The sequence below is a fragment of the Aulonocara stuartgranti genome (genome assembly GCF_965226115.1).
Source record: "Aulonocara stuartgranti genome assembly, chromosome: 15".
In the NCBI taxonomy this organism is placed as follows: Eukaryota; Metazoa; Chordata; class Actinopteri; order Cichliformes; family Cichlidae; genus Aulonocara; species Aulonocara stuartgranti.
Genome location: NC_138951.1, coordinates 27,804,507 through 27,818,447, shown reverse-complemented (window position 1 = coordinate 27,818,447; position 13,941 = coordinate 27,804,507). Strand labels below are relative to the sequence as shown.

At 42.7% G+C, this 13,941-nt stretch overlaps 2 protein-coding genes across 3 annotated transcripts in view; both read right to left on the bottom strand.

The window, feature by feature from the left end:
* Positions 1-13,941, bottom strand: part of LOC309688616 (protein Z-dependent protease inhibitor-like) — a 32,076-nt gene that overhangs the window by 8,910 nt on the left and 9,225 nt on the right. The window lies entirely within an intron of this gene.
* Positions 3,065-13,927, bottom strand: xrcc3 (X-ray repair complementing defective repair in Chinese hamster cells 3; the record flags this gene model as incomplete). The annotated part of the gene is made up of 6 exons (XM_082506359.1): positions 3,065-6,085; positions 6,171-6,223; positions 6,288-6,500; positions 6,568-6,722; positions 10,467-10,571; positions 13,912-13,927. The coding sequence occupies 6 exons, from the start codon at positions 13,925-13,927 to the stop codon at positions 5,854-5,856; spliced, it is 774 nt and encodes a 257-aa protein (XP_082362485.1). The 3' UTR covers positions 3,065-5,853.

The window sequence follows — 13,941 nt, the reverse complement described above, 5'->3', positions numbered from 1 at the left end:
AGAGTTGCTTTAACCCCAAATTAAGCGAGCGCACGAGGATACATAAAGCCCTGATCAGTGGAGCACAGATTAAGCGAGTCACCATGGAGACGGAGGGAAAGAAGGCGCGGTCAATGTATCTTACAGCGCTTGAGGCCGAAATTCTGATGGCAGCATATGCCGATAACATGCAAATTTTGCGGAAAAAAAGTAACACAGCCTCAGCTGCAAAAGAAAGGGAGCATGCATGGCAAAGTATAGCCGACAGAGTCAATGCGTGAGTGTTAATTTAAACATTGATCTAGGGATTTACACCCATTTAACACGTTATTTTATTACATTTTATTTTATTTTTTATTTTATACATTTTATTTTGTGATGTGATGTGAGCACAGGTGCAACCCAACAGGCCCCAAACGTTCCTGGCAGCAAGTAAAAATGAAATATAAAAATATAGTCCAAACAGGTAAGGTGTAATTGTATTATGAGCCATAGTGCTTGGTCTGTTTGTCCTATGTAAATCAATTGCAGTTAGAGGCTAATTTTCTTTCTGTAAGCACTTATTGAAATTATCTGAGCACATTACAAGTACATATTTGCTTACTCTGTATGCTCAAATGTGACCCATTATAGCCACTAGAAAAAAAGCGGAGGCCCGAAAAACAGGTGGGGGTCCTCCACCACCACCACTCACAGAGGCTGAGCAGTTGGCTTCCACATTTGTGATAATGTTGGCAGCATCACATATGATCTTCACAGTGCAGAGAACACAAATTAGCATCCATTACTATAATGACATAATTTGTTAGTTTGAAATGCTACAGGGAACCATGTACCTGTACATTAATGCTGTGGAAAGACTTCCTGTTCACATTGCTCCTGATTGGAATGTGAGTGCCATCTATACAGCCAATCACGCCTGGGAACCGTGAGAATAAATGTAAAATTTAAGTAGTAGTTCAAGTATCACCACATCATGAATTAAGTTTTGTTCATCCTGATACCTGCAATTTTGTGGAATCCTTCTTTGATAAATCTTGTGGGTCTATGACCGGGGAACACCACAAACGAGTACAGGAGACGTTTCAGTGCAACTGTAACATTCCTGACTGCCCGACAGACGGTAGCCTTGGAAACGTGCTCAGCGTCACCAATATTATACAGAAAGCTCCCGTTTGCAAAAAAACGAAGTGCAATACAAATAATATGTACAGAACTGAGAGAATGTCCGCGATGTGTCACATGAGCAATATTAGGCCTGAGGATGTTATTCAAATAAATTATAGATTGTGCTGAAAAACGGTAACGTTCACACAGGAAATCATCAGGAAATGATAAAATGTCCAAACGCGCTCTAATCACTCTCTCCCGGCGGAGAGCTCTGCGGAGAATTTGGGCTTCAACATCTACTGGCTCTTCAAGGAAAGGGCAGGCCATGTCTGACACTTCCTGCAGTCAGGTTTCTGACAAAGAGGCGGAGAACGTCAGGGTTAGTTGAAGTAAACCTGCTAGGGGGCAGGTCAGCTTCACGGAGTGTGTCGTCATAGTAACTCACTCAGAATTAATCTAAACTCGCTTTGTGAAACCGAAAACCCAGAGTTTTCGTTAACTCAGGGTATACTTACTCAGAGTTTGCACTAAACCGGCTTCCTGAAATAGGGCCCGGGGCCTTACCTGTGAGGTAAACACGACATCACAATAATCACATGAACAGGTGATCGACCACGTCATCGGTCCATAGGGCCACGCCCTTAACATCTCGTGACGTCATTTGTTTTTGTTTCCATTTCCTGATCAGACTTTTAATGTGAATTAATTCTCGATCACTGATCGATCGCTGATTAGCTGACAACAGGAAGAAAATCAATCACAAATCTTACTGATGATCGAGTCTACCGCTGTAAACAACAGCAAACAACCGACAGGAAACAAACACGCTGGGTCTGACCTGCAGCTGATGTTCAATCTCTGATTTTCGATCTGAAGCTTCACGCGATGTGCATCACCGACCAGCTCCCATTCCGACCCTCACCGGAAACTACAGCTCAGAGTACGACACGCCCATTTCAAAATAAAAGCCGAAACTTTATATTACGTCAAACCAAACTATTTTTTAAACTCAATAAGATCAGCTGATCGGTCATAAAGGATCTCACCCCACTTTGTGGTGTTCATCACGTTCTAGAAACGCAAGTTTTTCTCTTCCGGAAAGCGTCAGTTACCATGGTAACAGACTGTGCCCCTTACCTGGAGAAGATGACAGAGTGGAATTTTTCACTCAGTGAATCACAAAACACCATCATACGACAGGGTATGAGAACAATATATGGAATGTGGAGATAACACGGTGCTGTCCCCTCCTCGTGTCAGTGAAACAAAGCGATCAGTCCCTCAGTGATACATCATCCATCCTCGTTCATGCACGAGGGTGTAACCATCGATAACCTCGCATATCTCCATTACCAGACATTTCGTTTTGCACAAATCCTATCTTCTACATTTGTGTTTTCCTTCTGATCAGACGAAGCTTGCTTCATCGTCCTCATTCTGATTTCCGCCCTGTGTTTATGATTCCAAAGACAAATTGTTTCCTTTATTACTACAACGGAAAGTACGTCCTCGCTAACACAGCGGCACTTTGTCCTGAAACAACAGCTGTAATCTGCACATTACCACTGCTATTTCTTAAAATGACCAATAATGGCTTTTTATTTTTCTAAATGTGGCTGTACCATCCACACCGGTGATTGTCTGCCAAAAACTGCCTTCTTGTTAGTGTATAATATGTGAAACATATATCAAATGTATCCCTCATGAATGATATCACGTCATCTTGAGCAACAAACAACATTCCTGTAACAAGGTAGAAGCCGCAATCAGTTTTTGGCAGTGAGATTTATGTATCCTTTATGTTTGCAGTTTTAAAAAAAATATTGACTTTAAAAATATCTTTTAAGAGTAATCTGACCAAGAGGACAGCTGAAATTGCAACAAATGCAAAAATAGTTCTGTAAATATATTGTAAGTGGACAAAAGGGAGCTGATTGATTATAATGTAAGTGCAATAACACAGTCACAATGATACTTGAGAAACAGGTAATTTTTTAATTTTATATATAACCACTTTGTAATACCTGTTCACCAAAGACTTTTTAGCAACGTAACGATATTACACATAAAAAATAAAAAAACACACGCAAACATTGGAAATCAGTTTTTGGCAGGCAATCCACTTTTTGCCACAACACCGGGATACTCTCTTGCTTCTTTTATGTTGAAAGATTGGGTTGGTTTCCTGTTGTTATGGCAGTGAAACTGCAGGCGCAGTAAAAGGATGGCGACATTAGCCGAGCTAGAGGATAGGCTGCAACAAAGATCCGTGCGAGGCAATAGTCTGACGGTTTTGGTTTTCAAACTACAAAATGAATGAAATGTTTGGATCAATTAAGTAACAATCCCTTTGAGACCTTATACCAGGGGTCGGCAACCCTGTGCACGCCTGCCACAGCTGGCACGAAAAGGGTTAACTGATGGCACGACCCGCAGTGAATTACTCTGAGAAGGTGCATTAAAAATAAAGGGCACCGATGCACATCGCAAGTTAGCTCGCATAGACACATTAGTTGTGTTGCTTCTTAATGACGGCATCTTAGCTAATTACCCAATTACCAGATTCAACTTGTAATTGGCCAAAAATCACCTAGCCTAACGGTGAGAGGGACCTTGCTAGCTGACAGTTTTTTCAAGCGATGTTGAAATTTCCACATTCCGACACTTCAAATGCCTCAGAGCTGTCCACTCAGCGCAGCATCAGCACCACGGAAATACAATAGTGTACTAATGGTAAATGGTCTGTATTTGTATAGCGCTTTACTTGTTCCTAAGGACCCCAAAGCGCTTTACACTATACACACACACACACATTCACACACTGGTGATGGCAAGCTACAGTGTAGCTACAGCCGCCCTGGGGCGCACTGACAGAGGCGACGCCAACATGCCAACAAATATAGATCTATAAAGTTGTTCTATATAGTGTGTAACTGTTGATATAGAGCGTTATTAAATTTATTGCTAATGCAATGGTTGATATGGCACATTGACTTCTGAGGAAATTTTAGATGGCACTCATCAGAAAGGTGGACGACCCCTGCCTTATACTATGATACAAATGTTTAAAAAAGCAAAGAAAAGTGCTTTAGTGCTTGTCTTTTAGCTAACACAGTGTAGGAGAAAAAATTACATTAATAAATAATATGAACAATAATCACAAATCTAAGAAAAGCAGCTGCATGAGGCTACAATAGAAACACGTGTTCACACATGATAGCAGTGACAGTGAGGTTGAATCAGTCTGACGGAGGACGAGCTCTACTGTGGGGGTGATGGGCTGTCCATGATTCGACTCAAACACTTCCAAATTCTGACCAATGATGCTTGCAGTCTTGTGGATTAGTTTGTTGATTCAGCTGCATCTCTGCACTGATGCTGCCCTTCAGCAGAGTAAACGGCTCTTGCTGCCACAGACTGGTAGAACATCTCCAACATCCTGCTGCACACATTAAAGGACCCAAGCTTCTTTAGAAAGTAGTTTCTCGTACACAGCATCACTGTTGGTCCTCAACAAAAAGCATATTTTTTTTACTTAGGACATTCATGTCAAGTAAAAAGATTACTTCTATAGCACATTTAAAAACCTCAGCTGAAAAAGTACATAAAAGTTACTAAATCAACATTGGATCAAGAAACATCCAAGATTAGCTGTTTCACAGGCCGCAGGAATGCAGCACCAAACCATCAAGACACGTAACAAGATTTAAAACTGGATCCTCAAAGCAGTAACATATTTAAAGGGATAAACGAGTCACAGCTGGAAGCTGATGTGAACGCCTGCTTAACGATCAGGCTGACAAAACTTTCAGGCTGCTGCAGACACCGCTTCTATTTCTGCTGTAATCTGATTACACTTCCTGTTAAATATGTTCAGTCACTAAATCATGTCAAATGACATTAGAGTATTTAAAAGTAGAATGGGAGGGAGAGCCTTCAGTTTTCAGGCCCCTCTTCTGTGGAACCAGCTTCCAGTTTGGATTCGGGAGACAGACACTATCTCTCTACTTTTAAGATTAGGCTTAAAACTTTCCTTTTTGCTAAAGCATATAGTTAGGGCTGGACCAGGTGACCCTGAATCCTCCCTTAGTTATGCTGCAATAGACGTAGGCTGCCGGGGGATTGCCATGAGGCATTGAGTTTTTCATTTTCAGTCACCTTTCTCACTCACTATGTATTAATAGACCTCTCTGCATTGAATCATATCTGTTATTAACCTCTGTCTCTCTTCCACAGCATGTCTTATATCCTGTCTTCCTTCTCTCACCCCAACCGGTCACAGCAGATGGCCCCGCCCCTCCCTGAGCCTGGTTCTGCCGGAGGTTTCTTCCTGTTAAAAGGGAGTTTTTCCTTCCCACTGTCGCCAAAGTGCTTGCTCATAGGGGGTCATATGATTGTTGGGTTTTTCTCTGTATCTATGAAGCGCCTTGAGGCGACTTTTGTTGTGATCTGGCGTTATATAAATAAAATTGAATTGAATTGAAAAGGTTCAGTCTGAAAATAATCTGAATCCACTTTAGCGGGTCAACCAGAACCGAATCATAGGCTCCTGAACAGACCAGAGTCCACCTGCACAGCAAAATCAGGATCATGTATCAGTCTGGACCTCCCAGCTCATTCTGTCCAGATCAAAGAGATATGAGGCCACTAACACACCTGTCTGACCCCCAGTCAATGCATCAGTGTCCACAACCTTCAGAACAGTCAGGAAACAGTGTGATCACTCTTTAATAATCTGATGCTACTGATGCTGTTTAATAAAGTTTATTTTCTATTTGAAGTCCAGCTCTCAACTCCTCTGAGCCCCTCCCTCCACACGGCAGCGTTTTGTCCGTCACGTGCCAGGTGAGGCGCAAACACCACCTCCAACCTGCGGAGAGCACTGCTCTGGTCACCACGGACGACCGTTCCTTGGAGACGGCTCATCATCAGCCGAACCATCACCTGATTGGCCCACGCCAACCCAAGAGCAGGAGACACGGTGGACAGCGAAGGCCTGAGTAGGAGGAAATTTATGCTGAAGTGGTTCTGAGGTCAAAGGTCAAAATGTGATCAGCTCATAAAGAAGATATCTGATTTACCCCATACTGTTGTGTGATTGGCTGAAAACATCTGTTACCTGGAAAACAAACACCTGTCACTGATTAGTGGTCAGAGATAAGAGACTGAACTCTGGTGTGCTACCTGGATGGTGTTACCTGGTTGATGCAGAGCACAGGTGTGCTGAACTCCTGACTCAGGTGATGCAGCATGGAGGAGAAGGTGAGTAGCTGTCTGTTCCTCTCTAGCCAATCATCGGCCTGGAACTCGGTCCTGAACAGCGCTGCCACTGAGTCGACCACGATTAGTCGCACCAGACCGCGTGTCAGTAGGAGGCGGGCACGGCGTGTTAGGCACACCAGGAGGGAATCCTGAGGACAGAGCAAGAAGTTATGGGTTGTAACGGGGTCTGAACAGATGTCGCATGATCAGACTTACCAGATCCGCGGTATGCTCAATGTAAACGTGGTCGCTGAAGCGAAGACTGCTTACAAGGTCCGCAGGAACGTCAGAACGCAGACAGACTTGCTCGCCAATCAGCTGGTGCAGACGCTTAATGGGAAATGAGTCCTCAGTGCAGACATACAACGCACCTGGAACCAACAACGAACACACAAATAATGAATGTGACATATCAGAGGTTATTTATTAACTTACAAATCAGCAGGTCATTGAACAGGTAAAGTAAGTAAGTAAATTTTTATTTATATAGCACTTTTCTAGATAAAAGATTACAAAGTGCTTCACACAGAGATTAAGTATAAAACAAAAACAGACAAAAGTTAACAAAAATGCAAATTTAAAAATGTGTTTTTAGTTGTTATTAAAAAGAGACTACTGAGTCCACAGATCTTAAGCTCAGTAGGAGAGAGTTCCATGGTCTGGGAGCCACAGTGGTAAAAGCTCTGTCTCCCTTAGTTCTCAGCCTTGTATGCTGAATAACAAGTAGGGCTTGATCACATGACCTCAGGGACCTGCTAGGGACATAGGGCTTTAAAAGTTCAATGATGCAAGCTGGTGCTTGTCCATGAAGGTCAGAACCAGAATCTTAAAATGGACTCTGAATTTAATGGGGAGGCAGTGCAACTGTATTAGCAACGGTGTCACATGTGAGTACTTTGATGATCTGGCCGGAAGCCTTGCTGCAGCGTTTTGAACAATCATCAGATGCTCCAAGGAGTTTTTGCTTAGACATGTAAACAGTGAATTACAGTAGTCTAATCATGATGAAATGAATGCATGTATAACAACTCCAGTTCAGTGCGAGATACAATAGGGCTTAATTTAGCAATGTTTCTTAAGTGATAAAACCAAGACCAAACCAGAGATTTGACATGAGCATCCAAAGTGAGAGGTGGGTCAATTTTATTTATATAGCGCCAAATCACAACAACAGTCGCCTCAAGGCGATTTATATTGTAAACAATGTTCCCTCTAAGCTGCGCACGTGCGCAATTGCGCACTGTAGGCACGGTCTCTGCGCACAAAAATTCTAACCTGAATTGAAATTAAAATTAATACTTTGACAATTCTGTTTTGCAGTGTTAGTCAGTAAGTGACTGGCTGCTCCCATATGGGATTAGAACGATGCCATCTTATCCCATAGTCCAGCCAATAATGCGATTCACATTCGCACATACGCAGCTAATCAACATCGTTGACAGGCTATGACAGCGTTCTTATATGCTGACACCGGTGTTTTAGCTAGCAAAGCGCCGTGGCTGATGTGGAGTGAAGCCACGTTAATGACAACGTGTACAACCATTGGAGATGTGAGCAGGACAGACGGAACAATTGACGGAAAAAGTGTGGACTTTATACTAGTTTTTAAATTGAGTTGATAGGCCACGTAAAACCATAATTATGATAAAAATATCTGCAATGTTTGGTTTTCTTCCTGAATACTATCGTTGTTTATATTTACTGCGGGAAGAAACGGTAAAAACGGCGTTTTATACGAAAAAAAGGCTCGAAAACACTCTCTGCCTGTGAGCAAAAACAAACCCTACCCCCCTGTCCCTTTCCTATTCGTCCAAAAAAGTACCATGTCAACCAATCAAAAAATGATATGGCAATGTGGCATTTAGTTGTTAAGAAACGGGGGGAAGTTTTAGGAGTGATGGAGGTGTTTTGAGATGTGAGAGATTTGAGACGTTTAGTGCAAATCCTGTGTAGTTAGTGTGTAGTGTAGTCAATAGTTTTGTTGTGTGTGTCAGAACAATGAGGCGACTGCTGAATGTTACAGGTGTTACAGGAGTGATACATCTCCTGTTGTCAGGCCTGCAGGTATCAGGCTGTTGTCAAAGGAGCTTGCAAAGAAAAGCGTCTGGACTTCTTTTAAGTTACTTGAAGACGTTTCACCTCTCATCCGAGAAGCTTCTTCAGTTCTAAGGTCAAATGGTGGAGAGTCCCAGATATAAACCTAGTGGGCGTAACCCCCCACAGAGGGACAAAAGGACCCCCTGATGATCCTCTAATCGCCTGAGCCAAGGTGTGAAACTGGGTGTGGGTCCCAATCAGCCAGAGTTTCGGGTGAGTTCATTGTGAAACCTGGCCCCACCTTATCATGCGAATTCCTGAGATCAGATGGCCCAGGATGTGAGTGGGCGTTAAGGCGTCTGGGAAGGGATCTCAAAACTGGATTATAGATGGCAGAGAGTTGGTGTCGTAAACCACCGCCTCTGTTCAAAGATGGTCGCTCACAGTGGACATAGATGGCTTCTTTCACTCGTCTTTCAAACCATCATTAAATGGGCGTTCTTAAAGTCAGCAAAGAGGCACAGAAAAGAAGACCAGACACCAGCGAGGGAGGATAAGAAAGACAGACGCAACAATGTTGTCATCCCCTATGTAGCCGGTGTATCAGAAAAACTCAGGAGAGTTTTCTCCAAGCATGACATCCCGGTGCATTTCAGACCCAGCAACACGCTCAGACAAAAACTGGTTCACCCGAAAGACAAAATGCCAAAACACAGACTTAACAATGTGGTGTATGCTGTATAGTGCAGCGAGGAATGCCCAGACCTCTACATTGGAGAGACCAAACAGCCACTTCACAAGCGCATGGCACAACACAGAAGAGCCACCTCCACAGGACAAGACTCAGCTGTCCATCTGCATCTTAAGGATAAAGGTCACTCTTTCGAGGATGCCAATGTTCACATTTTGGACAGAGAGGACAGATGGTTTGAAAGACGAGTGAAAGAAGCCATCTATGTCCACTGTGAGCGACCATCTTTGAACAGAGGCGGTGGTTTTACGACACCAACTCTCTGCCATTTATAATCCAGTTTTGAGATCCCTTCCCAGACGCCTTAACGCCCACTCACATCCTGGGCCATCTGATCTCAGGAGTTCGCATGATAAGGTGGGGCCAGGTTTCACAATGAACTCACCCGAAACTCTGGCTGATTGGGACCCACACCCAGTTTCACACCTTGGCTCAGGCGATTAGAGGATCATCAGGGGGTCCTTTTGTCCCTCTGTGGGGGGTTACGCCCACTAGGTTTATATCTGGGACTCTCCACCATTTGACCTTAGAACTGAAGAAGCTTCTCGGATGAGAGGTGAAACGTCTTCAAGCAACTTAAAGAAGTCCAGACGCTTTTCTTTGCAAGCTCCTTTGACTACGATGACCTGGATGACTGAGAACCTTCCCAGACGTATCAGGCTGTTGTTCTCCTTTATCTTATAGTGGACAGAAATTATTTTTTGGAGTGGCACAAATTATTTGTGTGGCATCAGATTTGATGCAGAACAGCTGATTGTTCTGTAAATAGTTTGAAATGTTAGTTTAAAAAACGCCTTGGCTGCATTAAAAAAAAAAATAGCTGCAAAAAATGTTGTTTGCATAACTCAGTTACTTTTTTGAAGACGTAACTATATAATTAATTGCCCAGCATTGGTCATTATGTACTATATTTTGCAGACAGAGTTACAGGACTCTCTCCCAGACCACAGACTCATAATAAGTCAAAGCTTTATATATTTAAAAAAAACAAAAAACAAAACAAAACAAAAAAAAAAAACAAAGAAAGAAAAGAAAGTTGTGTTTTCGAAATTGGACTTCAAGTTATTTTTTACTTCCAATAGTGTTAACATACTACACAGGTCAATGACTAGATTTTTTTTTTTTTACATTTTCATTGTAAATGGGCTAAAGCAGTTAATTAAAAGTAGTCTAACATAAATGTAAACGCTGGCGTGACCACAGTGCACACGTGTGATGTCGCTCACAGTGGTCCAAGGGATCGCTCAGGGAGTTTGTGTGTTCGCTCAGACACGTGAAAAATTAGAGGGAACATTGATTGTAAGGTAGACCCTACAATAATACATACACAGAAAAAAACAGCAATAAAATGACCCCCTATGAGCAAGCACTTTGGCGACAGTGGGAAGGAAAAACTTCCTTTTAACAGGAAGAAACCTCCGGCAGAACCAGCCTCAGGAACGTGTGGCCATCTGCTGCGACCGGTTGGGGTGAGAGAAGGAAGACAGGATAAAAGGCATGCTGTAGAAGAGAGACAGAGATTAATAACAAGTATGATTCAATGCAGAGAGGTCTATTAACATATAGTGAGTGAAGAAGGTGACTGAAAATGAAAAACTCAATGCATCATGGGAGTCCCCCAGCAGCCTATGCCTATTGCAGCATAACTAAGGGAGGATTCAGGGTCACCTGGTCCAGCCCTAACATATAGTTAGCCAACAGGAATGTTTTAAGCCTAATCTTAAAAGTAGAGAAAGTGTCTGTCTCCCGAATCCAAACTGGAAGCTGGTTCCACAGAAGAGGGGCCTGAAAAATGAAGCCTTACCCACCCATTCTACTTTTAAATACTCTAGGAACAACAAGTAAGCCTGCAGTGCGAGAGCGAAGTGCTCTAATGGGGTGATATGGTCCTATAAGGTCATTAAGATAAGACGGGACCTGATTATTTAAGACCTTGTATGTGAGGAGCAGGATTTTGAATTCAATTCTGGATTTAACAGGGAGCAAATGAAGGTTCCTGATAGCTGACTTCACAAATATCGAAAGGGGACCAAAAGCATTCATTATCTTAGGTACATGTCTGTCAGGAGCACATACAGTGGGGCAAAAAAGTATTTAGTCAGCCACCGATTGTGCAAGTTCCCCCACCTAAAATGATGACAGAGGTCAGTAATTTGCACCAGAGGTACACTTCAACTGTGAGAGACAGAATGTGAAAAAAAAAAATCCATGAATCCACATGGTAGGATTTGTAAAGAATTTATTCGTAAATCAGGGTGGAAAATAAATATTTGGTCAATAACAAAAATACAACTCAATACTTTGTAACATAACCTTTGTTGGCAATAACAGAGGTCAAACATTTACTATAGGTCTTTACCAGGTTTTTACACACAGTAGCTGGTATTTTGGCCCATTCCTCCATGCAGATCTTCTCGAGAGCAGTGATGTTTTGGGGCTGTCGCCGAGCAACACGGACTTTCAACTCCCGCCACAGATTTTCTATGGGGTTGAGGTCTGGAGACTGGCTAGGCCACTCCAGGACTTTCAAATGCTTCTTACGGAGCCACTCCTTTGTTGCCCGGGCGGTGTGTTTTGGATCATTGTCATGTTGGAAGACCCAGCCTCGTTTCATCTTCAAAGTTCTCACTGATGGAAGGAGGTTTTGGCTCAAAATCTCACGATACATGGCCCCATTCATTCTGTCCTTAACACGGATCAGTCGTCCTGTCCCCTTGGCAGAAAAACAGCCCCATAGCATGATGTTTCCACCCCAATGCTTCACAGTAGGTATGGTGTTCTTGGGATGCAACTCAGTATTCTTCTTCCTCCAAACACGACGAGTTGAGTTTATACCAAAAAGTTCTACTTTGGTTTCATCTGACCACATGACATTCTCCCAATCCTCTGCTGTATCATCCATGTGCTCTCTGGCAAACTTCAGACGGGCCTGGACATGCACTGGCTTCAGCAGCGGAACACGTCTGGCACTGCGGGATTTGATTCCCTGCCGTTGTAGTGTGTTACTGATGGTGACCTTTATTACTTTGGTCCCAGCTCTCTGCAGGTCATTCACCAGGTCCCCCCGTGTGGTTCTGGGATCTTTGCTCACCGTTCTCATGATCATTTTGACCCCACGGGATGAGATCTTGCGTGGAGCCCCAGATCGAGGGAGATTATCAGTGGTCTTGTATATCTTCCATTTTCTGATGATTGCTCCCACAGTTGATTTTTTCACACCAAGCTGCTTGCCTATTGTAGATTCACTCTTCCCAGTGTGGTGCAGGTCTACAATACTTTTCCTGGTGTCCTTCGAAAGCTCTTTGGTCTTTGCCATGGCGGAGTTTGGAGTCTGACTGTTTGAGGCTGTGGACAGGTGTCTTTTATACAGATGATGAGTTCAAACAGGTGCCATTCATACAGGTAACGAGTGGGGGACAGAAAAGCTTCTTACAGAGGACGTTACAGGTCTGTGAGAGCCAGAGATTTTCCTTGTTTGAGGTGACCAAATACTTATTTTCCAACCTAATTTACGAATAAATTCTTTACAAATCCTACCATGTGAATTCATGGATTTTTTTTTTCATTCTGTCTCTCACAGTTGAAGTGTACCTCTGGTGCAAATTACTGACCTCTGTCATCATTTTAAGTGGGGGAACTTCCACAATCGGTGGCTGACTAAATACTTTTTTGCCCCACTGTACGAGGAATTCAGATTCAAACATCTTGGGGCTTAAAAACAAAAAGTATAACTGGATGTCATTTGCATAGCAGTGGTAGCAAATGTCCTCAAAGGGGCTCAAAATATGCTGGAGAGGAAGTAGATGTATTAAAAACAATAAAGGCCCCAATACAGAATCTTGTGGCACACCGTAGGTGAGGGAAGTACTTAGAAACTGCCACAGAAAAGTATCATTCATACAGATATGAGGAGAACCACTTTAAGGCAGATCCATATACACCGACCCAATATAATTGGATAATTGGAGGTGAGCTTCCCTCCCTCCAAGACATCTACAGGAAGCAGTGCCTGAGGAAAGCGGGGAGGATCATCAAGGACTCCAGTCACCCCAGCCATAAACTGTTCAGACTGCTTCCATCAGACTGCTGAACACTTCATAGACACCTCAGCTTCACTACTGGAACTTTAACATTATGCACTCCATACTGTACAGTAACGCCACTGTTTTGCACATGTCTCACTCTGTATATTTTATTTTATATATTTTATTTATTGTTTACTCTATTTAATTTGTAAAATATGCACACACACACACACACACACACACACACACACACACACACACACACGTAGAAAAATATTTAGTATACACATCCAGAAATGCATATACTATTATATATTGTACATATATTTATTAGTTTCAGATGTAGCCATTCTTGTATTTTGCTTGTTTACATTATTGTATTTTGCACAACTCTGTTGCTTGTGAAGCTCGCACACAAGAATTTCACTCACATGTGCTGTACCAATGTACCTGCACATGTGATGTGACAATAAAAAGTGATTTGATTTGATTTGATATTTCAGCCTTTCAAGCAGAACGTGATGGTAAGCTGCATCAAAGGCCAACGTGAGGTCCAACATCAGCAGAACAGAACATTTTCCCGCATCGTTTTGCATCAAAATGTCACTGGAAACTCTAAGAAGGGCTGTTTCAGTAGAATGAGCTCTGCGTAAGCCAGACTGAAATTTGTCAAGAATATTGTGTTTATCCAAAACTGCTGTAAGCTGCTTAGCCACAACCTTTTCACTGAATGTATCACAAACCTACTGATTGGCAAAATCATGGTGCGTTCACTGA